Raw genomic sequence first — 26603 nt, forward strand, 5'->3', positions numbered from 1 at the left:
GGTTTTGTTTCTGCAGCTGAAGCCCAGCTCTTCCATTGCTATATTGATAGTATTTGTTTTTTTCATAACAGAACTGAAGTTTTTTTGGATGCATTAAGAAAAAAACACCCATAAGCACAGCTGCAGGTAAAAGCATTAAAAAGATGTACCTGCAATATGTAGATGCAACTGCAGTGGCTGTACCTGGCCAAAACTGAGATCTCACAGAGACATGGAGCCATTACAGAAGTGGCTCAGGGTGCTGGGCTGGGGAGGGTCCTGTGCCTGCTCCTGTGGGGTGCAGGCAGTGAGGACAGCTGTGCAGCACTGGACTGGGCAGGAGGTGAATACAACAACCTCTGGCTGGAGAGGGACTCACAAGGTCTGATCCTTTTAGCTGAGGGGTGGTACAGCTCTGAGTGCAGGCCCAGTAGTGTGGGAAGAGAAGGTGCCAGTGCAGAGCAAGATCAAAGAGGTCATGGCTGAGGGGATAAGAGGGCAGCAGTGTCAGATAAACACCAGTGTGGGGGGTTTAAACAGAAACATGCCAAGGCCAGCTGGAGAACATCATGGAGAACATCTGGAGAACATCTGGAGAACAACGTGGAGAACATCCAGGAGCAGCTCCATTTCCATGCAGAGATGTGATGGAGATGCCAGAGGAGGTCCCAAGCCCTGCAGAAGGCAGTGGCAGCAGGAATACCCAATAACACCCTGAGACCATCTTGTGCACGGGGGGATGGCAGTCCCTGTGCTGCTGTGCTCTCTGAGGTGTTGGGGGCTGCTGGCAAAGGTCGTGGGCCAGGATGGGACATCCACAGCCAACATGTCAGGGGGAATGAGAGGGAGTGAGATGAAAGAAATAACATGCTAGATCTGTGAACTGCTTCAGTCCCTGGAGAGAAGAGAAAGGAAATCAGTGCAGAAAACCCCAGAGCTGTGAGCTGGTGGGTGAGGGAAGCCAGGAGAGCTGCTAGAGGTTCTGGGGGAGCGTGGGAGGTGAGAGGAGTGAGGAGGAGTAAACATTTGGCTGAAGGCATAGCTTTCTGTCCCAGGATTGTCTGCTGAGTGCTGCAGCACCCAATCCATGCTTGCTGAATGCCAGCTGCACAGCAGCCAGCTCTGCCAGGTGTGCTTTTTGCAGCCTTGCTGCCTGGAGGAGTGGGGAGGGGCATTTGTAAAAGAGTTTGTTTGGCAGAGATTATCCCCAGTTTGAGGGCGGCAAATTCTGGTGCAGGAGAGGACAGACTGGGACTCCAGATTTTCTTGAGAGCCAATGTAATGTAGCTGGATTTTACTCTAAGGTCCATAAAAATAACTCAACTGTCCAGTTTGATTTCTTTTTTCTTGCTGAAATAAGCAAACAAGCAAAATTATTTCAGCTTTCTGTCTTTGCTTTAGCAAAAGAAACACAATGGCTTTCCTCAAGGCACCACTCTAGAAGACATAAGAGAAGGTGGAGGCTCACTTGTCACCCAGTGGTGAAGATGCTGGTTTTGGGTGTGAGTGACAAGATTGAGGTTGCACCATTTGCTGAGACAGATGTGACATGTGCCCTGCTGTGTTGGGACAGCTGAGGAGTTTAAAGGAGAGGAGAGGAAGGGTTCCTCATGTACTCACAGTGCTGCTGTGTTGCCTTATTTATTTAAAAATGTCACTGTGCTTTTAGCCCATGAGTGCTGACCTCAGTTCTGGTGATTTGAATATTCAGTGATTATCAGAGACTCAAACTCAATTGTTGTGAGTTTTGGTAGTGGCTCCCAGGATGATGGGAGTGATATCAAGCAGCAGAGATGAAGGAAATCCCATCTGGCACGGAAAACAAGGTCTCTAGTGTAGTTTGCAGGTCCCCCAGAGGAAAAAAGAAGGGAGTGGGTTGGGTTTGTACACCAATCTCAAGTTAGCACTGAGTGCCTTGTTAGTACACCAGGAGCAGAATTGCCACATGTGCTTTCTTGCATCCTACACATTCCTGAAAGATAAATCAAAAGTTGTATTTTTAATGCCAGAAATAGTTCTAATTGCTTCCTGTTCACATGTACTCATCAGGTTGTACAAAGGTCTTGCACAGAGTACACTTACAGAGCTTTAGATCCTGCATTAGTTCCTTGTGCCAGCAATGCCCCTGCAATTGTCTCCTTATCCAGGGAGCTGGGTCTGGGCTTTGTGCAATAATGTCAACTAAAGCCATGAAATCAGATCATCTCAGGGGACAACACTACCCCATTAGTTTGGGTTACTTTATCGCTATGTAAAAGCTTAGAAATTTGCAATAATACAGGGGGAATCGCTAATAAGAAAAGCTTTTCAATTTTTTTTTAGTTTTGCAGTAGCTGAGTGGAAGTTTCCTCAGAAATATTTACAATGGTCAGAAAATAATGTAAAAATGGGGAACACATGAATGTGCAGTCACCAGACAGCCCTCTCACTACCTTGGCAGCTGGTACAGAGGAATGAATGCAAATGGATGTGTGTGTGTCTAGGCTTGTCTTTTCCACTAGTGTCTAGTCAACTAATTGATGAAAAAAACCCTCTGCAATTTTATTATTTCATATTGATGGCTGACTCAGTTAATTTACGTTTTGCAGATATTTAAGGATTTAGGGTAGTTGTTAATATTGTTTCATTATTATTAAGTAGTTCAAAGGCTGGGCTCAGTCTGAGCTTTTATTACTTATTTTTAAATTTAAAGTAATAAAAAACATTGCAGTGTGGGAAATGAGGAAAAGGCCAATTTATGAGGCATCATTTTCAGTATCTCTTTTACAGCTGCAACAAGACTTCTGTCTCTTTCTCCTCATTTATCGTGTATTTATTTGCCTTTTCTTTTTCCCATGATGTCAATATAAAGAGGAAAACAACTTCTGAAACTGATGTATTTCAGCCTTTGATACAGAAGGATTACAGTCTGCAAACATGAAAAGGAATTCCTCGTCTTATTTTGAAACTTTTCATTGTCTTTAGTAGTAGCAGAATATGGCTTCAAATACATTTGGGTTCTGTGTTTTACAGGAAATGTTCAAAATTAGGTACAGCAAAATTAAGAATCAGAATGTGCCTTTCTTGAAAGGAAAATGGAATTTTCTTTGAAAACAAGAGCTGGACTCTAGCTGGAATTTCACTGGTGGGAAGAGTTGCAACGCTCCAGACCTTACAGCTGCCAAATATCCTATCACTCTGAAGCCAGGTTTTCCTCTAGCTCATTTGTACAGATTTTCTCTCTCTTATTTATATTTATGCATATGTATACACACATATGTTTATATCCATTTAGTATTATACAGAACCTCATTTGAAATGGGAACTAGATGAAGTTTAAAGCCTAATGTCAGGGAATTTTTCTTAAATTTCAAATGGATTATTTCTATAGCTTTGTTATTTTTCTCATTGCTGTTAAGTTATTAGCTCCACAGACACCTGATTCTTATTTCCCTGTATACTAAGTTTCCACCACTAAGCTGGAAATAGTGAGTCACCGGTGAATAGACTTGAGAAGGTGGTGGAGAGCAGCTCTGCAGGCTCATCAGCCTGACCCACGGGACGATGGTTTTGGCATAGATCATACTCTGCACCTATGAGCTCCCAAATGCCCAAAGCCCTGTGAGGTTTATAAGAATTCAGCATCAAAACTGAGTCTAAGTTTTCTGACCATTTTCCTGCCAATAAGATAAACTATTTCTCAAAAAAACCCCCAAACATTTTAACAAGTCTACAAAATGCTTGAAAGAGGCAGACAAAGTTTCTTGTTTATAAATAGGTGAAAGATGACAATTTAACAAAATGTACCAAAAAACCACACCTCAAATCCTGCCTTTTTGCTATGGCTCTAAGACCTGTTCAGACACCTCTCTGCTGAACAAAGGTAGGCAGTACATGGAGCACTTGGGGATTTCAGTGATTCAGATCCATCTGAACCCTGAATTCACTGTTCAGACCTCACTCAGGGATAATTCCCATTTTATGGTGGGGCTTCTCTGGCAGCTTTTGCAACTCCTGGCTTTGATGGCTTTTTTTTAACTTTGTGCCAGCACCATCCTATCAGCTGATGTGGCTCCTGATGGTGTTTATTCCTTTTGTCATGTTAAGGAATCAGTTTGAGCTAAAAGCTTGGAACTGTGAGTCCCCAGAAGGACACACTGCAGCTCTTGGTGGAGATCTACAACATGAACTGCAACAACTGGGAGTAGACACACTGACAAGTAGATTTCATTCTTGCTTTTCTACTCTGTTACTTTTAGGCATGGAAAAATGCTTCCCTGCAACACACATTTGTCACCACAGAAACAGTGTTTCTGGTCCTGGAAGTGGATGATTTTTATTCTGGAAAAGGGTGGAAGAGGGTATTTCCACAGTCTTAAAGAAGTATCTTTCTCCTCTTCTTACTCCCCTGCTCTTCCCTTTCTACAAAACTTTAGGGAACTCTTGAATGGAATAGCAGGTAATGGCTTTTTTTCTCCCTTTCTTTGCAAAATTTCAGTAACCTGGATGGCAAGCAGATGTCTACAAGCCATTGAATAGGCATTATTGATTTGAAACCTGATGGCCAGACTGAAGAATGAGGAGAGGAAGTGGAAGTCTATGTTTCAGCTTTGCTAGGTGTTCTCAGGCAGATCAGATTGGCTGTACATCCTATTTCCAGGTTTGAAATGAGTGAAAAAATAAGACAGATCTATTCTGAAGCTTTATTCACTTCAAATCTTTGGCAATAAGCAATGCTCAGAGGCAAAGATTTTTCTTCTGCCTGTTTGTTGGATTTTGGGAAGGAAATTCCAACTTTGCCTGCTTCCTGCTGTTCCAAGCCTTGCTCACAGTATCAAAGTTTAGTCCATAAACCTATATCAGCCTAGTGGAACTAAGAGGAATTATTACTGTGATGAAAGACAGAGCAGTGTGTCAATTCCCTGCAGCATGATAAAACATCATATCAAAATTGTGCAGGGATAGCTCTGCTTCACTACTGGGACCTACTGCCACGGCTTTGTTGGGTCAAAAAAAATTAAAAATAATCATATTCCTTCCATAGCTGTGCTGGTGAAACTTCAAAGGGCAGCACACAACTTAAGCAAGGACTATGGCATTCTTTCTGTTGTTGTGGCTCTGGGATTTTGGGTGTGAGGAGGTGTGGTCCCTGATTGACAGCACATGGCAAAAGCCTCGAGCACAGACACTGCTGTTCCAGCCAAACCTGTGGATTTTGGTTGTGGGGCAGGGTGGGGCTGAAATAGATTGCTCTGGTGAAATCTCAGTTTTAGCAATACCTCTGCATCTGTGGGAGAAGTGATTCTGCAGTGCAGCTATCTCAGACAGGCGCTTACAAGACAGAGATGGCTTTGCTCAGTTGGTGGCAGAAGGGAGCTTTTTGGTACACAAAAAGTGTTATCAGAGTAATGTGTATTTTCTTTCTTTTTAACTTTTCCAGTTTGTTGCTGGATGGCTGCTGTTACAAGTCATGGCTGGGCAGGTAACCATCTGTTAATGAATAATCCTTGGTATTGGCATTGATCTGGTCCATATTTTGCAATGTAATGCCATCTCCTGAGTGGGCTTGCTTGGAGCTCCTTGTTGTTGCTATACCATGCTTTGACTTAGCTTCTGAAGAGAAAGAAGGGATATATCCAGATGATAAATCTAGTTGCTAATTATAAGCAACATTGGATCAGCTTCTCTGGAGTTGCCTTTCAGTGCTTGCTGATTACAACCAGGGACCATCTCCAAGGGTCAGGCACTTTGGAAACTCTTCACTCCTGGTTGTTTAGGGAGAGTCTCTCCCTATGGGGCATTCCCTTCTACTCACAAAGACATTAATGATTAACAATGATAACAGCTCTGCTTACTTAGAAAACTAAAATACCTTAAAATCAAGTAAATCACAGTCCCTTGTGAAAGCTTGTTCCTGATTCACCCTCCTGCTTCAGCCCAGCCCTGGAAGCTTTCCTCTGCCAGGCAAAACCTTCATGAGAGGAGAGCAAGGATGAAAGTCTGTGCTCCTCTCACTGTTGTCTTGGCTCTGAGTCTGAGCAGGGACTGTGCAAGCATGGTAAGTGATTCTTCTCCCTCTGAGTGGTGGATCAGCTGCCCAGGTTGCCTTGGGGTTGGATGAGTGAAGCCACTGACCCAGAGAAAGAGAGATTCAAAGGCACCACAAAAGGGGTTATCCAGATGAAGGCTGACAGCAGCGCTCACTTAGTGGGGGCAATGTAGGATAGCTGGTACCACACACCTCTCTCTGTTTAAAGCAATTGCTTACATCCATGCCTTGCTATGGAGCAGGAATGGGAGGGGAGGAAGGATCACAAAAATTGAAATCCTTTAAAAATAGATCTCAGAAATGTGTTGACACAAGCAGGTGCCTGCAGTAGCATGGAGGGTGAGTGCTCCACTGCCAGACACTGCTGCTGTCTGGTAACTGAACAGGCCAGCTTAGACTATCTTCTTCTTTTCAGACTTCTCCTTGTTTCCATGCCAAACACCTTGGTGTTTTTGCATCATGTATCTTGTCTTTTTTGGGGGTATGTCTGCCAAGCACATGAAGCACTGCTGAGCAGGTTGTGATGGTCTGAATTTGCTAGTTTGCTAAAACCTCGCCGTAGCCTGGTATCTACCATGGACTAGCAGGGTTGTTAGTTCACTGCTGCCTTATGATCAGCCTTATTTCTCTAGCTGGGTTAAAACTAGCTCAGATATACTTGGATGGTGTTACAATCCTAACTGTCTCAACGAATTACAAAAGTATGCCCTCAGATATTACATGAGGGAGCAGAGAGGAATGCTCATGTTTTAGGTAAAGATCCTGGCTGGAGCCTTTGCTTGGTGGTGGCAGAGTCTGTGTAGAGTGCAAAACTCTTCTTTCCTCAGAACTGTTCAAGCCTTCTTTATTATCTCAGCATCAGCTTTTTCTTAACCCTCACTTTTTATATTCCCTGTCCAGTTCTATGTTCACCATGTGTGCTTCTTTGACTGCTTTTGTGTCTTTCTTTTTGCTATAGTTCAATTTCCAGCGACTTTGGTGGCAGCAGCACTTTATGTGTATTCTCTTTTTATTATTTCCCATGGCCTAAAATCAGCTCAGCCTAATGCTCTTTGCTTGCTGATAGGCAAACCCAAATACAGTTAGAAGTTTCTTTTGTAACTAATGCCCTGGGGGGATACAGTTAAATAGCAGGAAAAGGCAAATGTTGGGATATTATTTGTAACTGTGAACCGGCCCCAAAATGCATGTACTCTTCCTGCTGAGAGAAATAGGAGATGTGTCCCTTGGCAATAGAAAGATAAAATGGAGCAGAGCTTTGGCCTTTGTTGTGTTGTGCTGGGTTTTCCTGGTTTAGCTGGCACTTTCAAGAGTCAGCGTGTATCTACCCTCTTTCACCAGACTGTGCCCCACCAAAAACCAAAAGCAAATAATAACATTTTCGCAGAAGCATTGGGAGAAACACAAGTTCAGGGCACCCTGGAAAGTAAGTTTTTACCAGTAATATGGTTCCCAGAGTGGATTTGTGTCTCCAATCCACATTCTCTTTTTCTCTTTGTAGCACTACAAATCTGGGGCAGGAAGAAGCTCAAGGCATGGGTTCACTCGCCCACAAGGTACCAAATCAAATCCAATAGGTTTCATGGCTGTAAGAATTGTCTGCCTGTCTCTATCCGTGCTGTGCAAGCTGGTAGGAAGCCTGTCTTTGTTACAACATGAATAAGGATTATAGGATGGTTATGCCAATATTAATTTCTGTTTAAAGGGGAATTTGAGATTAACTCAGGAATCTCAGGTAATTTTCCTTCAGGTGCAGATTAATGGGAAGGTGCTGATGGGATTTTAGTTGTCTGAGCTGGCATGGCTTTATATTATTTCACAAGGTGGTGTGGCTGAAGGTGTGCAACAACCTTTAATCAGAGCTGCAGCTGCCCTGTAACTTTCAAGCACATTAACTCTTTGTATGTACAGGTTCAGTTTCTACCCTGGCCCTTGATCTCTCTGTGGGAGAAGGGTTGGAGTTGCATGCAGCTTTCTGGGTTGCATTTGTTCTAGTGGCACTGCAATGGACAGACATCCTGGCTCTGGGAGAGCGTTGCAGTTCCCATTGTTAAAGCTTTTATTGTCCTGTGCTTTTGTTATTGAAGATTACATGCATTGGGCCATTGGGCTTTATAGGTTATAACAGTCTTCAGTGGCTTTTGGGATGCACTATATCTTCTGAATGGGGAGGTATTTTCACAACTCTCCTGCCTGCTTGTACTGGGAGGTATCAGACAGAGAAAGTTGCTATCAGAACATTTGTTTAATTAGTTCAGAGAATGAAAACTGGGACTGACAAGGTGATGGCAGAGGGGATGGCAGTGGCTATTTCACATTGCTAGAGAAGGAGGCAATTAGGGCAGATGGGGTGACCATAATTCCAACTGGTTAAGAAGGGGTTGGACCAAAGGAATAAGTTATTTTTTCTATAATGCCAGTAACTGACCATAGCAGCTCTTTGAGATGTCTGGGCTCATGGGAGTTAACAGATATTTTAAGAGTGTGCAGGAGCCCCAGCCATCATGGGAGGGGTAAGCTCAGACCAAGGAGCAGTCAAATATTGTCTCTGAGAAATGGAAATGTGCTGTGCTGCCAGTTTGGTTGAATGCCCCATTTCTCTCTTACAGCAGTGGCTGGCTTCCCATTCAGACTTCGGGATTTCAAAACAGCTTACTTTTAGTTTAATGGTTAAATAAGCTCTGACAGTTTTTCATTGTCTTTTTTGTCTTCAGCCTCTCTCATTATTAAGATTAATTTTGAAGGATTTTTTTTCTGATAGACTCCCACTAGCCTTCCTTAAACTCCCACCACCCTTCCTTAGATTGCCATCACTGATGTGGCAAATATAAAACTTGCCCTTTTTAGACACTGGTCTCATCAGTTTCTCTCCACTTTTAAATAATCTGTTTATCCCAAAGGGAAGTGGTATGATCAAAATTCTCTCTCTACCCCCAAACTTTAAAACCTTATTCTCCTGACTGTTTCTATTTCAGTTTGTACTGTCTGGTTCCTTAATTATTTTAAACAGATATTACAATGTGATAGAGAGCCTGAAAGTATACAACTTCAGAAATTATTTTAATATGCAATTACAATACTACATAATTAGAAATTATAATTGCAATTAATGAATATAATTGGCATTTGCTGTACCAGAAATGGCAGTATATTTTGAGCTGAAATGATCTGAGATCTTTGTTCCACTGCAGAGTCCATTAATCTTTGTTGATTCAGTCATTATGTAAGATTTTAAGCTTCTTATGCACTAGACATTGCAGAGACAGAGAGTCCAGAGTACAGCTGGAAAACTTGCAGATATCTATCTTCATAATTTCATATAATAGTATATAATATAATTTGTGGGTTGGCTTTCAGCTGCATTATGAGTTTTTTATATTTGTATTTCAGTGTTTACAGAGGATGGACATTTATGCAAATTTCCTTTCCGGTTTGGTGGAAGGTTTCATCACACATGTTTATCAAATTCATTTTCCAGAAAGAAATGGTGAGTTGACACTGCTCATAAACGAAAACAGCATTCAAATGAAATGCCATTCTTTTAGTGCTTTAATCTTTCTTTTGGAGTAACTAACACGAGCTGGATGTGGTGCCCAAGGGGCAGTTCTGCTGCTGGTAGCCCTGGCATTGGGTTTCCACAGCCACAGGAGGCTCAGGAACTGCAGAAATGTTTCCTTGTTGCCTTCCTATTGGAACTGCCATTTCCATGGGGGACAAGAGCTTGTACAGAAAAAGCAGGACTAATGGAACAGCCTGGTAGAGACCCTGTGCTGAGGGAGAAAGGAGACACAGACACCTGCAAGAGAGGACACTTGGTTAAGGGACTGTTGATGTGTGCAGGCTGCACTTGCACTGCAGCAGAGACCCTCTGATTTTTGAGGAAAGCTGTTTTCTCCCCACCCCCATGTCTCTAATTTCTATCCAGATTGGCACCAGAACCCTTTGGACAGTGCAGTGCTAAGAAGTGAGGTATTACTCCTGTTTGCTCGTTAATGATTTATTCTACTAATGTGTTTAAGGCCAGGTCTCCTTCTTTTGGGCAAAGGTTACTCTTTTACTTTTGCAGAAGCTGTCAGAAGTATTCATTTTTGGTGTAGGAGCAGTCAAGTGGGAGCCCTACTGAATTAAAGCACTGAATAAAAGGATAAACTTTGCAGACAAACTCATATGGTAGGCATATAGTAACTGAAATCAAAGCCAAGAAAGCAGAGAATATGTGGGTACCAGTAATGTGAAAATTATGCCCAGATGAGCCATGTGAAAGGCAAACACCTGTTTTCAGGGTGGAAATAATATTTCAGAGTTTATTTTACTTGCCCGGAAAGGGCAGAACTCTCATTTTTTATACTGGACTGTCTAATTTTTTCATGATCTGTTGGTGTCTTTCTGATGACACATCAGTTTCAAGTTTAAGTGCTGGTGTAATGTAAACAATACAAAATAAATGTGCTTACACAAACAGACACTGAGCTTCAGACTAGGAAACCACTTCAGAATTTCCCCAATATCCACTGATACAACCTAAAACTTAAACATAGGAGCCTAAAAGCCTCCTGGAAACAAGAATTTGAGACTATCTTATCTAAAGAAAGAGAACTGGAATAATTTTCCAGTTTGAATCCTGTCTTTGATGAACTGTAGTCACAAAGAGTTTGACCTTAGTACCCACCTTATTTCATGCAATGCTTAAGAGGGATCCTGTTAATACATGACACTGTGTACTTGTTTCTAGCCAGTTAGGACACAGAAATGGAAAAACCTGTCAATGGATGGTCCAAGGTTAGAGCACACTTTAGAGCTGACCTTGAACAACTTGCTCTTATGCTTCTGACTTTTTAAAAGGCTTTTACAAGCAGGGAGACAAGGAGGAGGACAGCTGGAGTTATTTGGATTTGACAGATCATTTCACCCTATGGGTGACCTTCTGACCAGTGTTTGCTCATCACTCATAAGCTAAAAGCAACTTAATGTGTGACTTCAGGCACGGAGATGCCGGGAAAAGGCCCTGAATAGCAGTTGGGAAACCTGCTCTGTGCATTTTTTGTGTGTCTTGGCACTAACCCAGGCTGGACTTACACTGAATAGCTGATCCCAGGGGACCTGGCAGGCTCCAGCTTGCGGCAAGGCTTGTGCCCTTCCTGCTCCTGCCTCCTGCAAGCTGCTAATAAGGGATGATGGGAGGCTGGGTCCAAACTGCTTCTTCAGGGATGAATTCCAGCAAACCCGACCAGGAGAACACTGACTTATGTGTTTAAATTCATGTCCTCAGACCTCAAATCATACTTTGGGTCAGAACTACAGGCAGGACTTTACAGTGTAGGCTAAACCTCACTCAAATTTACTTTAGATTTATGTTTTTTCATATTACATATGACACAGGTACTGTATTTCAGCATATATCTTCTGACCACAGAAAGCTCTCCCTACTGTATTTGAGAGCAAAAAACAAGCTGTATCTTTATAAATATTTATTGAAAATACAGGAAAGAAGACAAAATAATGGCACTATTTAAATAACAGCCTTCCTTTAACAGCATCCTATATTGCTTTTTCTCTTAATTATAATCTGTTTTCACAGATAAATTTCCATTTAGTGGCCTATTACTAAGTCTTACATATCTTGCTAAAGACATAGTCTAAATTTTCCTTTTGTGCTGAGGAGGAAAAAAAAATAGCTGGAATTGCTTCTGAGTTTCACTGGTACCTCCAGGAAGAAAAAGCAGTGTAGGGACAGACAGAATGGGGGTGCAGGGAATACTCGTGACAGCAAAAGGGGAGGGTGGTCTGAGCTGGACTTGCTGGTGCAGGGGAGCTGCCAGCTCCTGTCCCTGTGTCCCAGTGTGGGAGGGGTTCCTAAAATTCTGCTCTAGGGGACTGGCAGGAGCAGACCTTGCCCGAGATTTTGGCTATGAGTTGGAAGGTGTTGACTGCAGAAGCCTTACCCTGTGCTTCAGTTCTGGATGGGAGGGGCCCCTGTGCAAGGGTGGGTTTGGGTCTGTGTAGGAAGGACATGATCTTATCATCTTCCTTGGAAACTAGAAGATAACTTTTCATATGTTGGCCACAGACTGAAAACAGCACAGAGGAAAGCTTTTTGGCAAGCTGGAATACAGGATGGGGAGTTTGTAACAGTCCTGGAAAGGAGAAGTACCTGTGGGCTGAGCTGGAAGATGTCAAGCATCAGGTTCTGAATTTTTCTGGAGCTGGTAGTGGTTGTTCTGTTGTTGTCAGGCAAAGTCTGTCAAGCCATGTCTCATGGTCAGGACAACACCTAAAAAAGTCTCAGGCAACCTCCAAGTCTCAAACATAGTGACAACACCAGCTGTGATGGCAAAGCTCTTTCCTTACCTGTCTGCCTCAGGCCTGGGGCTTTGCTTGTTCTCCAGACATCCTATGGTTAGGGCCCCCTGTGCTCCTAGAGGGAAAACCAGCCTACTTTCCATTGATCCTGCCAGTTAGGCTTCATCTTTTGTTTGTCCATTCCCATGCTATTTACCATGTATGGATTTAAAATGTTATTTAAATCAATCCCTTGTAGTGGACTTTGCTGATATAATTTGTTCAGTATCTCTGCCCTTATGTTTTCACTTTCATGTTAGCAATTTTATATGACTAGCTGATGTAAAGATATTTGCTATCCCATAAATTTTGAGTGTGGGTGCATTTGCAAATAGCATCAAGAAATAATAAGGCCACTGGGTTGGTTTGGCTGCTGGTGGTAACATTCCAGAAGACTGAAATATCACCATTTCATTTTTGGTAAACCTCTAACCAGACAAAACATTTTTGAAAGAAAAGGAGGCAGACAAGTGAAATAGCTTTGAGGATGAGCTGAGATTCTCACAGAGACTGAGATCTGTGGTGGAAAATAGAAAAGGATTCTATTACTGTATGAGAAGCTTGGCTCCAAGGAGGCAGCTTGGCATCACAAGGGAGGACCAACCTCACTGTAGTCTCTGCACGGTGATAGGGAGGAGTGGCTGTGGAGGGCACCAAGTGGGAGGACCAGTGGTTTGTGGAGGGCTGGTAGAAGAAGCCTCTGTCAGGGTCTCTGACAACAAAAGATCTTTGAAGATGAAATATTTGAGATTCCTCTTTGCTTAGAACTTGGCTGCTGCTGAACAGTGACACAAGTAGTGCTGAGGACACTTTTAACTCATTTCTCAACTTCATTCTTGTGCATACCAGACCACCCTTTAAAGAAAGCACAATCCACTTCCCACAGAAGGATCTTTGAGGAATTTCCATCAGCTCCCAGTAGTTGTATTAGCCTTAATTCCTGTGAGAGAACAGCCTCTTTAAGTATGTGCCACATTAATTTGCACTAACTACCAAGCGCATATTTTAGTGTACCTTATATAATTGAGGGCACCAAACTTAATATACGTGGCCTATTCAGATGCTCCATAGGAATTATGCATTTTAAATACCACATCTAATTAAATTTTAAATGCCAGCATCTAATTAAGAAGGAAAATAGGGCAGTTAAAATGTAGACGTGCTACAATAAAATTTCAATCTAACTTGTGACATCCTAGGTTGAAAAATTTGATCACATAACTGCTCAAGGAATGATAAAACCTTGCATAATGGAAATAGATCATCAGGCACATTAAATAAACTCCAGTGTTTTCTAATGTCATGCAGCTGATACCTATTATTCTGCATTATTACTAGCTAGGGAGGATGTTTTGGGGATGGTGCCCTGGGACAGGACATGGACCTCATATACAGCCTCAGTTCAGTCTCATGCTCCCTGTGTGTCCTCAGGGAAGCCTCCAAATCTACTCCTGCAAAAGAGGAATAGCAGCTCTGTTCTGCTTGGAGTGCTCTGAGCCTGAGACAGCAGACTGAGACAACAACCACTAGTGAGGACTCAGGCCCTGCTCTCAAAAAAGAAGAGGTCTTATAGATAAGTGCCTTTGGAAATCACCATCGTGAAAGTTATTTCCTCATTTCATCTTGCAAGTTCCAAAATAAGAATGCTTTAAAGGAACTGAGTCTGAAAAGGGTGAAATGCTTGTCACTGAAAGTCAGAGAAAAGTCCCTTTGTGGACAGTCTCCTGCCTCCACAGCTTATTACAGTAACTGTCAGGCATTAAAAATGGGCTGGGTCCTGTTTTGCTTGCTTTGTAATAAGTAAAGAAGACATAATTTATTTGCTTTGGTTTTGTTTTTTATTTTTGTCTTTCATGTTCTAATCCCAAAATAGGAAGAATGTTGGGTTTTTCTGAAGGATTCATTGCAAATCACAGGTCCTGCATTTGCATCTTATTTTTAGTATGTTTTTAATATGAGACATTGAGCAGAGCAACTTTAACAAAAGAAAGCTTATTCTTTCCTCTGCTCTTAAGAGAATTTGAATGCAACTGATGCTAATTAGAAAAAAAACCATACATGAATTTCCAGGTCACCAGAGTGTGAAAGCCCTGTAGTTTCAGTGCAGACATCCAGGTTGTTCAAAGATGCACTAAGCTGCACTTTTGATTTCTTTTCAGGTGTTCAACAACACATAACTTTGACCGGGACAGGAGCTGGGGATACTGTGCTTTTCTGCCCAGAGACCACTCAGGTAAGGCCAGCCAGTGCTGACTTGCTCCAGGTACCTGGCTCCTACTTTGCCACCTGCAGGAAGGAGGGATGATGCCTTCAGTGCAGCTTCTATTTGTGTATTTATTTTGAAGCAAGCCTTCACATCAGCTGTTTCCATAATCTCTTTGTGACGCTGCACAGCCTTAGCATTATGAATATCACACAGCCTTTAATTCACTCTCTGTTGACTAACTTGAAGCCATGGAGAGAATTATAGTAATTCCAGCATGGGAATTTAAACTCCTGCTGGAGCCAAACACAAAGGTGATCATCTTCTCCTCCCTCATGGCTTGGATGTGCCTTTTAGCTTTCCCTTAATTTACACAGCTGCATTTTCTGTCTGTCTGACCAGGTAGTTTTTTTAGAAGGCGCAGAAACATTTGACACCCTGTACAACACACAGCCATCACTTCCAGCTTTCCTTTCTTGAGATCTCATGGGAAAGGGCAGCTCTCAAACCCAGACTTCCTTGAGCTTTGGGTTGTGTCAGAGAAGACAAGAGGCCAGACATGTTCATTGCAGGAGTCCTGAGGGATAATGAAAGGATTACTTGGCTGAACAGCTCTGTGGCTTCATGTGGTCACCTCACTCCAGTGCTGCAATTACCTCATTGCAGAAGTCTGTCTAAAAGGGGAAGTCAAGGTCTGTGGCAAAGTCAGCTTTATGTATAAAAGTCACTTTAATTGACACATAAGGTGAAAGCTCACCTGGGACTATGCATCCCTTTCCTCAGCATTCCCTCAGTGACTTTGCTTATCTCTGTATTTCTGGCTCCATGAGCTGGATGCTGGGGAATCCCATTTTATAAAGAATATATATACATATATATATATGTATATCTGTGCATGTGTGCATAAATTTTACTTTATGCCACAGACCAGCTTGAAAAATCAGGTGTTGCACTGGTCGAACATGATGCCCCTGAGGCTTTTTTTGGATCTGTGTCTAATTCTGTTCATGTTCCTCTTTTTGCTGTCTCACTATTTTCAAATGAGACACATTTAGTCTGCAGGATATGACCAATAGCCTTAGATATTCACTTCCCACTTTCAAATGAAGGGCTTTTTCCACCAACCCCTTTCAGGGAGTTCTCCACAGTGTCAGGAGTATTATTGTCAAGCTGATTGCAATCTACCAGAGCACTTGAAAAGCCAAATTAGCTGAATCACACTGACAGTTTAAAATTAAGCAGTGCACAGCATCACCTTTTTAAACATAGCTATTTTAAATTATTTTCCAGCATGGCTTTAAAACAGATTAACAGTAGATCAGAGGCCAGTGACCTAGCCCCAAAACAAGCATCAATGTATACCACTTTGTAATGCAGGTGTGCCAGACATGAACATAGACTTTATGGGCAATTCATGCTTACAAGATTCAAGTTATGAGGGCTGCACTTAGTTATTCAGTGGCTTCCCAGAACTTAAAATAAAACAAAAAATAAAAAGAGTTATATATGTGAGAAAGGAAAGGAAAGAGAAACAAGAATGGGGTAGCTGGAGGAGATGACCACTGGCTGTTGCAAAATAAAAAATAGCCGCTTTATTTCTGGAAGTATTTAAAATTTGAAAAAAATAAAATATTTTTAGCTGTTGTTTTATTTATAAACATAACTCTACTTTTTTTTTTTTTTTTTTAAACCAGCAAGCACGGTTTTTGAATTTGGGAAATGTTTAACAGATCATTTACCATAGCTTAAAATGAACAGGCCTATCATAAGGTTGAAAGGAAAAGCAGCATAATGGATGAAGGGAATTTGAAGCAAAAGAAGGAAGGTTTGCCTGCTGTGGAAGAACTAAGCAGTCAAACTGAACAATGCTGATCTTTAAAATGTGTAAAATAATAATTTTTAAAAAGAAATCATCTGAAGTATTAAATCTTTAGGTGTTTTTTCTTGAAAAACAAGAAAAAATGGAATTTCAGGGAGAGAGTATCCTTTGGCCATAAGAGGCTGGTGAGAAGAGTATCCATTGGCTTGGAGAAAAAGCTTCTTTAGAGCAAGGGTTGAAGCACAAACTTTCTCCAGGCCAAGAATAACACGTCTGTGACAAGTCAGCTTCAAAACTTTGGAGGTACTTACAAATTAATGTTAAGCAAGCACTGGAAGCTTTGATCCAGAAAAATACATCTGCCAAATTCAAGGGGAAGTTTAACCAAGAAGCCTTTAGCTCTAGGGTGAGGTGAAGCTTGGGTAGGAAGTTTCTGCTGGAGGGAGCTGTTAGTACCACATACACATGGGCCAGCTGGGCTGTGTATGCATAGCTCGGATATATGTACAAATATCCATAAATGTGGGACTTCCAGATTTTGGGCAGTCTGGTAGGACTGCTTCTCTGAATGTCTGGAAATCTTGGACAAGTGGCCAGAACCCCAGGGAGACCCAAACAAGGGGGAGAAAATTGCCAGACAGTATTTTTAAGATCCCTCTTGACTGATCTGGAAAGAAGTAGTAGAGTAGTGTGGGCTGTGCAGGTAAGAGAAAGAGGCATCATCCCAGGAGGAGCTTTGAGGAAGGTGGGTGGCAGAAATAGAAAGTTTTTTTGGGAAATATGGGCAGAAAGGTGAGACAAGGCTACTGCACAATCAGCAGAGACTCGGAGAGGTGAAGCTGCAGTCCAGATGAGAGCTAGCAAGCATGGAGTGTTTTACCCATGAGGGTGCTTCAGCTAGTGCTGAGAAAGCACGGACTTGGCACTCCCCAGTTAATGGAGAGTTAATAGTGAGCAGGATTCCCCACTGGGAACTGAGATGTGTCCATCTGCTTATGAACAGAAATTGTTCCAGGACTCCAGGAAAGATGTGGAACAACACAGAACATGCCTGCAAGGTCAGACTGGAGTGGTGGGTAGGATGTAGCGAGGGACAGACTGAGAAAGAAATGAATGAGTGGAAGTGCTTTTTGCAGATTTTACAAGGGTACAAAAAATTTCTTGAGCATTTGTTACAGCAGAAGATGACTTGGAGATCAGGTCATGGTTTGGATTTAGTGGGAATAGGAAATACAGGATTTTCCTTTGAGGAAACATTACGGCACCAGCAGTTTCATAACTATCAACAGCAGGAAGAGTAGGAATGTCACTGACTTCACTTGCTTTCCCTTGATGTTATCCTGGATTGAAACTACCAGTGAATACACCCAGACCAGCTATCTGATAGGAATTACATCACTCTCTTCTGAAGTAAATATTTTGATCCCTGCAGATTTACACTGCTGTAGCAAACTTCAGGATGCACCATTTGTGCTTTGCCTCAGCCCTGTTCATGTGTGCCTGTGCCTCTACGTGTTGCATCTCGTGCTCAGGACACACTGTCTAGCTGAAGAAGCACCTGGACTGAGCAACACTGGAGATGGTGTAGCAGAGTTTGACTAGCATTAAAATGGAAGATTTGAATGCAGACAAGCTGTTGGGCCAACTCTGGAGCAGGTGTGAACATGCCCTTGGTTAACTGCAGGGGAGATACATCCCTTGGCACTGCCTGCAATCAGAAACACTGCCTGACCAGCAAGACTCTTACTACTTTTACATTGCACATTGCCAAGTAAAACTTTTATTATAGGAGTTGTCCTGGCACCTACCTCCTCTCCCAACACATTTTCGCATCATTCAGAAAATTCCCCAGTAAATGGAGATATGGTAGACTGGTGCAGTTTTCATCTTTCTTGGTGTGATTTACTTGGATGTATAAATGGGGCTACAAGCATCATAAGGTCACCCCAGGACAATGTGCTTTGTGGTTTGCTTTATAATTTTTCCTTTGGTCCATTAGTTTTAGACATAATCCAAAATCCCAAAGCAAATGCCTCTGTCGAGGGCTGTCCTTTGTGCAGGCTGGAGGAGACGCACGGGGCGGGATGTCGAGTGGGAGGCGGCCGGGCAGGGGCCGGGCAGCGGCAGCACCGCAGCCTTCCTCCCTCCCCAGTGTAAAGGCACAGCTCCATCTCGTGGGCACCTGTCCCCTCCTCTTCCTCACCACAGTGCCAGCTCTGGGGACTTCAGGTGTGCCTCGACCTACCCCCTTCAGACAGCTTAGTGTTGGACGGCGAAGGCTCAGCCCGGTGATCTGCCACATGGTTCTTAAAAGCTGGATAAACACGTTTCCAGCGTTTTACAGCTGGGAACAAACCCACTGTCAATTGGTAGGACAAACTTTGTTTTATGTTAGTAGATGGTATTAAACCCACTAGGCATCGAAACAAAATGGTTCATGGAGCCAAAAGGACAAAGCATGACTTACACCATACTTACTAACAACAACTTCTTATGTAGCCTCTCTAGATCACTGTGCAGACAACCCCTGCCAAAATGGAGGGACCTGTTCTCTCGCTCACAGCCACAGGATGTACCACTGTACCTGTCCTGAGGAATTCACAGGCGAGGACTGCCAGCTGAGTAAGTATCTCCTACCACGAGTGTTACAACATGAAATCTGAATAGTAAGTAGAGCTCATTAATGTTTGCTTAATGAAAAGGTAGTGCTGTTGTGATGGGAGAGACCACTGCAGAATGAATGTTTATGTAGGTGGATTTCCAAATGGTTGTGACAGACAATCCATTCCTGACAGGACAACTGAAAATATCTTGCTGTGCAATTATAAATCCAAGTATCCTCTGAGCATGGGAAACACAAAAAGGCTCCTCCCCTTCCTTTGCTGTTTTCAAGGTTTAAATATCCCTTACATGTTTGGAAATTACTAAGATCTGGTAGACAATGCACAGAGACACGAAAAAGCAGCACAATTTCAGATGATGCCTTATCCCTTATGTACGTGCACATGCTGGCTATAGTGATGCTGTCCTGCTCACAGGGCTTTAGGAGAAAGCCACCTCTGTCCTGAAGTTCCTGGAGCTGCTGCTCTACTGGCTGAGTGCCTCCACACTATGGAGGCTGGCTAGCTTGAGAAGAACTGTCAAAAACCTTGGATCTTCTCAACAGGAAAAAAGGGATGAGCAGGGAATGATAATAGAGATTGTGGTGCCATTTTTTTGCAAGAAAAAACATCTGAACACTTGTGCTGTTTGTAAAACTTCATTTCAGAGAAATGTTTTGACAACAGTCTCTACGAATTCTTTGATGTGGGTGTGAGCTGGTCAAGAGTCCAACACGGAGCAGTGGAGCAGTGCTCGTGTGTGAACGGCCAGATGGAGTGTGGGCGTGTGGAACACAAAAGTAAGGCACTATTTTGTACCACAGCTGTAGGTCTGCCTAGAGTGGGAGTAAAGGACAGTGAGCTTATCAAAGCCTGAGTGGTGTTGCACACCCTAATGCTGCCCTTGCAGCTCATGTACCCTCTCTAAAAGACAATATTTTAGCTTTCCTTTCCAAGAGTGAGCCATTATACTGACCCAGGAAATCCCTTCAATGTGTCCATCCTTATTTGAGGAAGCAGCTATATGCATTATGATGAATTTCAGGAACACACCTCAGTGCTTTCTTTGAGAGAGATGAAACTCTGATCTTCAGCATGTAAGACTATACAACAGGTTATATAGTAGAAGTAGTAATATAGTAATATAGAAGTGGTAAAGTTTTTTCTCCAAAACTATAACCTGCCTGAGAGGCACACCCTGCAGAGCAACAATCACTTCATATTGCTGTTTTGACTCTGTGTTTCTTCCCAAGTCCATCCCACTCTTGAACTACCAGCATGTAAATTTTACCTGCCTTCAAGATCCCATAAGGCCTGCATTGGCTCCAGAGTCCCATGATTTTTGCCCCATTCCTGGCAGGGTTCATGCTTACATTATGAAGCCTCCTCCTTTTTTAAGAGGTTGTCAGAAACCCAATACCCTGGCCAGCTAGAACAGGATATGTACTTTGGGCTGTCACCCAACTGAAGAAGTCAGCACAGCACCTTTTCTTTGGAGGAGAGATGTTTGGAAGCAAACCATGGCCTCACCTATATATGTGCTCTGATATGACTACTCTGTTGCTCAGTCTGGATAACTTTTACCCTGTCCAGATTCACAAGTAAGTCACAGTCCAACTAAGTTTCATAAAAGTCCTTTGAAATATGTAGGTGCTTTTGTTCCCACCTAAAACCTAAAGAAATTAAAGTATGGAGAATCAGTGGCTTTCTAGGACATTGAGAGTCCATGTGACAGTTGGGAAATTTGATAGGACTTAATACTTCCCAATCACAGATCTTAAATATTTAACTGAACTCCCTACTAGATATGTTATTATAAATTCTAATAGAGCTCAGAGGCAAGTCTGGAACTGGCAGAACCTTCTGTAGAGAAAGAAATGTTAATACCATCTCCACTAGTAATAATAATCACCACCCCCATTTTACCTATTGTTCATTGATACTATCTTTCAATAGCTGACATTATCCAATAGCAGTGACAACAATGAAACAGACCCTAGTGGGCAGAAATCTGTCGAGTTGCCTTTTCTTTAATTTATCACAAGTGTAGGTCTGACATAAACAAAAAAGAAAAACTTCCCCCAAATGCATATGCACAGAGGAGATGCACTAGAGTAAGTTAAAATGGACTGATTCTCTGGAATAATTTGTACCTTTGGTTTGATCATTGCTTGTGTTTTCTTGTAGGTTGTGTCCATAATCCTTGCATGAATGGTGGAGAGTGCAAGATGGTTGCCTCCACTGGGAAAATAGTATGTGATTGCAAAGAAAATTATGCAGGGAAGTATTGCAATATTGGTAAGTATAAAAACCTACAGGCAGACAGAATTAGGAGTTTTCATCTGGGTGTAAGGCTGGTGGGTTTGTCTCTATTGTATTCTGTCTTTGAGGACATTTCTTGTACCAACTGAAAAGTCACACAGAACAAGGATTTAATGTATTTCTCCAGTGCAAAACATAACACACACTTCACCAGTAAGACTCTGGTTCTAAAAATACTTTTTCATGCCCTTTAATTTATAGAAAATCAAACTGAAATTTTAATCCAATTATACATGCCTATAAAATAAGTGCATGCTTCCATTTTGCAGAATCAGTCACAGAGTTGTACTCTAAAGCTACTGCCTCTCTACAGATCCATACATCCCCTTATAAAGCAGGGATTTATGTCTGACAAAATCCAGCAGCCATTCTTTGGTAGCACTAAATGACTGTGGGACAAGGAAAATGCTCACCCTTTGGGTTACTGCACACTTTACTTTAATAGCACGTTTAGTCCAGTACAGGTTATACAAAAACCCTTCCTTTCTTTGGTGGGTCAGGGCAGAGAAATCTGCTTTTTGGTATCTATGTGTTAGTCCTGCTTTCCATTTTAGATGCTACATAGTTTTGATACAACTTTCCTCCAGAAGATTTAACATTTATCCCTGCAGGGGTTAAATCCTGCTTGCTTGCATGCTATATCTGCAAGTTATGCCAGTGGCTATTTGTTAAATAAATGCACGTTTAGGCATAAATTTTAATAGACCTTCAGCCACACCATCCTGTGACCCCATCAATTCACTGGCTGTGACTTTCTGAGTGCATAAATCCCATGGCTCATCAAAACTGAGGCCATGACTCCCAGTAGCTCTGGTGGGCACTTTCTTAATCTGAATGGGTGATGGGGTAAAAAAACCTGTAAATGAACACTGCAATTTATATCTGGCATTCTTTTTGTTACTCTGATAGTTAACAAATGGTGTAGCCAATTATTCTAGCTAGGGAAAAAAAATCCATTTGGGAGGCCAGCAGTCCAGCTGGAATGGCAAATAGCAGGAGTGAGTGGGTAAATTGCACAGTGTTGAGCTGATCCTGAACGTTCACTCACCAGGTACCTGATGAATCATGCAAAATGGGTTTGTGATTCTTTAAAGTCCTTCATGAGGAGCACTACTTTAGCTCAGTTATTTTGTCCTTTAGTTACCCTGGGGAGATTGTCCCAGGCTTTGGGGATGCTGCTGCAGGGATCTGGGTGAGGGGCTGCACAGCACACGTGTGACCTGGAGCCCAGGGTAGGGCTGCACTCTGCTCATTTTCACATTAAGCTGCTTTTCCAATTCTTGTTTTATTATCTGGTGTGACCTGGAGCATGGGATAGGGCTGCACTCTGCTCATTTTCACATTAAGCTGCTTTTCCAATTCCTGCTTTATTACCAGCTTCACCTGCCCGGAGTGGCAATGGTGCACAGAGACATCCACCCAGCAGGGCCTGGATAATAAACATCAGGAAGGCAGTGTCACAGCTGTCATACCAGTTCTGACTAGCTTAGAACAAGAAATAAGCAGGTGCTCTTTGATTACTTGAAAATGATAAAGCAAACATTTGGTTTGCTAAACAAGTGGCTTTGGATGCTCACAATCCATCTGCGCTCAGCTGCCTAACACCCCTACACAGAATGGGAACTGATGGATTGTGTTTTTGTGTCAGGGCCTTGCAAAGAGTCTTAAAAAAGAAAAAAACTCTTTGTCAAGATTTAGTCATTCTGAATTAATGCAAATAAATGAGTTTTCAGGTCTATAGACCTGGTACTATCACTACAGTAGGGCAATGGCATTTTAATGAAAGTTACAGCCTTGTATTCTCTGACGACTCATAAATGATTTTTTAATATTTGTTGGATTACTTTTTTCTTTGACCCTTCAATTTGATGCAGTGAACAGACATTGCTTTTTTTCTTCCCTTTTTACTGTCTTGTACAGTTTCCCCCTGTCTAACAGGATGTACCTGTGAGGTTATCCTTTAGTCAGAATAACTGGTGGCTATAATGCTTGATTCAGGGAAAGTGTTACAGTATTTCCTCTCCAAAGTACTTTTTTCTGAGTTATCAGTTAAAGAGGCAACCTTAAAGCCAAGGTGTGATGCAAAACCATCTTCTTATATTTCCTTTTTTTTAAGCAGAAATCTATCAATGTAATAAACAGGATGTCTCCCAGACTGTTATTGAGCTGTAATGTGTTTGAGGTATCCTCTGCCCTTGACTTACACAAAGAATAACCAGCTTTCATGTGTGTCTAACAGAAAACCAGCAAATTTATCTTAACATTATACTCAACAAATATTAATAAATGAGGTGCCATCCTTCATCCATCAGATCCCATGCCTAAGTACTGCTGTGCCCCAAGCATTGGTACAGTAGACTGAGGAGCAAAACTAGCAGGTTTTGAAACTGAGAAACAATTCTCTTGGTTGAGGACTTAGCAGATGCTTGGACCATCATATCTGTCAGACCTTTACCTGTTTTCCATGAATTTGTCTAAACTCTTTAGTACTCCTTTATGCTTTTCCCTTTCACAGCATTCCATGTCAAGAAGTTCCAGAATATAAATAGATGTGATGAAAAGAAGTATTTTCTATTGTTAACAAAAAACCTACCGCCTGGTAATTTTATTCTTCCCCTTTGAACAGTGAGTAACAGAATAATAATAACTTTTGTGATTTTAAAGATACCTATTTATCTGTCCATTACTTTTTGGACTACAGTGTCTCTGTCAGTACTCAAAACTCATCTTTGATCTTAAAATTCTATGCAAACGATCATTATATATATGTGTGTGTGTATGTGTATGTGAATATATTTTTCTAGGTTATTATCATAAATGACCATATAGCTACTGGAAAATAATGAGATGGCTTAAAAGTAACAGAAGAGATATCCATAACAAAGGAGATTAATATAGAAAAGACAGTTTTTAATATAGATTTCTATTCTTTGTGGCAATACATTATTTTCTTCTTAAATAAGATACTTTCAGTACTAGAGAAAGAACTGCCATTTAAAAAAAGTGTTCTGAGACAGTTTATATGCATAGGATTTCAGTGAAGTTTAATTTTGAAGGAAATTAGATGCATCGCCAACAAATCTCTCTCCAAAGAGATGCTGTTTAAAATTGTTCAAGGATCCATGTTTAATTAAATTCAATTCATAATAATCGCCCTTAAATATGCATCTATTTTCAGAGGTAAGAATTTTGTGCTTAAAGAATAGCTGCATTCTCTTTGGAAACAGCTCTTGCTGGGGCAGCTCTGAATCCAGGCTCTAGGTGAAATTCAGAATCAACTGTCCAATCATGAGTAACAGTGGTTCTCACATTGAACACAAAAAGTTATCAAAAGGGCCCAAATCCAACCACTTTAGGTGTGGTAAATGTGGGCAAGAAGTGAAAACTGGGAAAGATGTGAGTGGAATATTTTATCTCTAGCCCAGCCTGGCATTGGGAATGGAGACTGAATTTATTTGGTAGATAATAAACTTCATAAATATTTAGCTTCACTGGAGGCGATAACTGATGACAGACAGTTATAAATATGTAATTGTAAAATTATTTGACATTTTCTTTGAATGGAGAGGAGCCATGGTGAAGATGTTGGATGAATACAGCGGGATACACAGCTAAAGACAAGGAGGAGTTATCTGGCCAGAAGACACATAATTCACTATAATGTGCATTTATTGAGAAGTTAAAGGGGGTTAAAGGGTAAAGGAAGGAGATGTAGAATTTTTTTTCAGGGGGTTAGTGCCTTTAGGTTTTTGTGGTTGAAACCCCACCATTGCATTCACACTTTTTTACTTTAGTTGAATGGAATGTGAATGGAAATTAATTTATATTTTGCCAGATTTCCATGTAAAAGCACTTCTTTTTCTTACCACAGCTTTGCTACTGTTGGTTGGATGTTAGTTGTTAGTAAATTTGAGGTATTTATTTGTATTTTAAATTTCTTCTTGATTTATTCTTAATTATTCTTTATTTATATTCTGATATGTTAGTGGGGTATATTTATTCTGGTACTTAGTCACCAAGTCTTTTCCTGAAGCATTTGCTCACTGTGGTTGTGGGCTGCACTAGGTTTGAGCATTGGGAGCACTGCACAGAGGATTGTATGTTTTGAGTTTTCTTCGGATTAAGGCTTAGGTAGTCATAATAATTTTGATAATATTTTGATCATGATGAAATGTGAAGTTGGTGAAGGTATTTTTGAAAACTCTGCTTTGTAGCGTTTGGGGTATTTACCTCATTAGGCTATGGATAATGGAATTAGAGATGTACCATATCTTTAAAGAAAGCATGAGTTGGAATGCTAATTGTGGAAGGCTTCTGGTTATGTAAGATATGGTGTATGTCAAGAGGTTGAGGATTTTCAGAAAAGGAAGATGATAGAATATCTGAATATATAATGACATTCATGAAAAAAAAAAACCCCTTCTTGGCCACATCTTTAGGGGTTAAACTGGAGGAGTTTGAGGTAATAGAATTAGTAAAAATGACAGCAAACCCACCTTTTTAGTGGTTCTTTAACTGAAATAGTGTGGGCAGTTTTCTACTAAAAAAGCTACTTTAGTAAAGAAAAATCAGCTCTGGAGGTTGGAAGGAAAGTTTTAAATTTTTTTTTTTTTAAGAAGAAGAAGACAGATGATAATGAATTTTAACTTTCTGGTTTATATTTACCCTGTACTAGAATTCTTTTGGATTAGTGTTTAATTTTTTACTTTCTAGAAACACAGGGGGAAAGAGGGTGAAGTATAATAACAAGGCCACTTGGCTGACAATTATAAATGGCATTTAACTGGCCAGTCAGTCCCCCACTGAACTTGGACATGTTGGTCTGTAAGACTTGAAAAGGATTTCTAAGTGGGGCTGAGAAGATGCTTGTGGCTTGCATGTATGAAACACTGGACTTAGTAGTGAAAGCAGGTTGAAAAAGAATAAAGTCATTATTTCTCCACAGTTGTGGAAAAATAGATGGAACAGGAGATTAAAAAAGCACCATTATGTATTAATATGGCTTGGAGAGGTGATTATGTTGTTTGCACAGGACAAATTTTAGAGGTCACCATGGAATTTGAATGAGGGGAAGGCATGGGTTAATAATGCAAGGATAATGAAGAGAAAGCCTAAAGCAGAACTGAAGTAATAGTAATGGTGAATTGGATTTTTGTCAGATTTTGAACTATTAAAAGAAAATTCTAAAATGCTGGAGTTACATGGATAAAAACAATGTCCAGTAGACTGTTGCCTGCAATGATCAGTGGTAGGAGGCACTGGAAGATGAAGAAATGGGTGAGCATGGCATTGTCCAGTAAGTCCCCACCTGTG

The 26603-nt window shown here is 41.4% G+C and overlaps 1 protein-coding gene across 2 annotated transcripts in view; it reads left to right on the forward strand.

The window, feature by feature from the left end:
* The first annotated feature begins 5530 nt into the window (after positions 1 to 5530).
* HGFAC (HGF activator) overlaps positions 5531 to 26603 on the forward strand; it is a 39178-nt gene continuing 18105 nt past the window's right edge. The window contains exons 1-7 of one of the 2 annotated variants that reach the window (XM_085577636.1): positions 5531 to 6016; positions 7509 to 7563; positions 9398 to 9494; positions 14506 to 14579; positions 18868 to 18990; positions 19637 to 19768; positions 21156 to 21266. In XM_085577636.1, the coding sequence (XP_085433762.1) occupies positions 5951 to 6016; positions 7509 to 7563; positions 9398 to 9494; positions 14506 to 14579; positions 18868 to 18990; positions 19637 to 19768; positions 21156 to 21266 (658 nt within the window). In that variant the 5' untranslated portion in view covers positions 5531 to 5950. The remainder of the gene's footprint in view (positions 6017 to 7508; positions 7564 to 9397; positions 9495 to 14505; positions 14580 to 18867; positions 18991 to 19636; positions 19769 to 21155; positions 21267 to 26603) is intronic. The other variant, XM_021550692.3, reaches the window with a different exon arrangement.

Source organism: Lonchura striata, chromosome 4 (assembly GCF_050655825.1).
Source record: "Lonchura striata isolate lonStrDom1 chromosome 4, ASM5065582v1, whole genome shotgun sequence".
NCBI classification, from domain to species: Eukaryota; Metazoa; Chordata; class Aves; order Passeriformes; family Estrildidae; genus Lonchura; species Lonchura striata.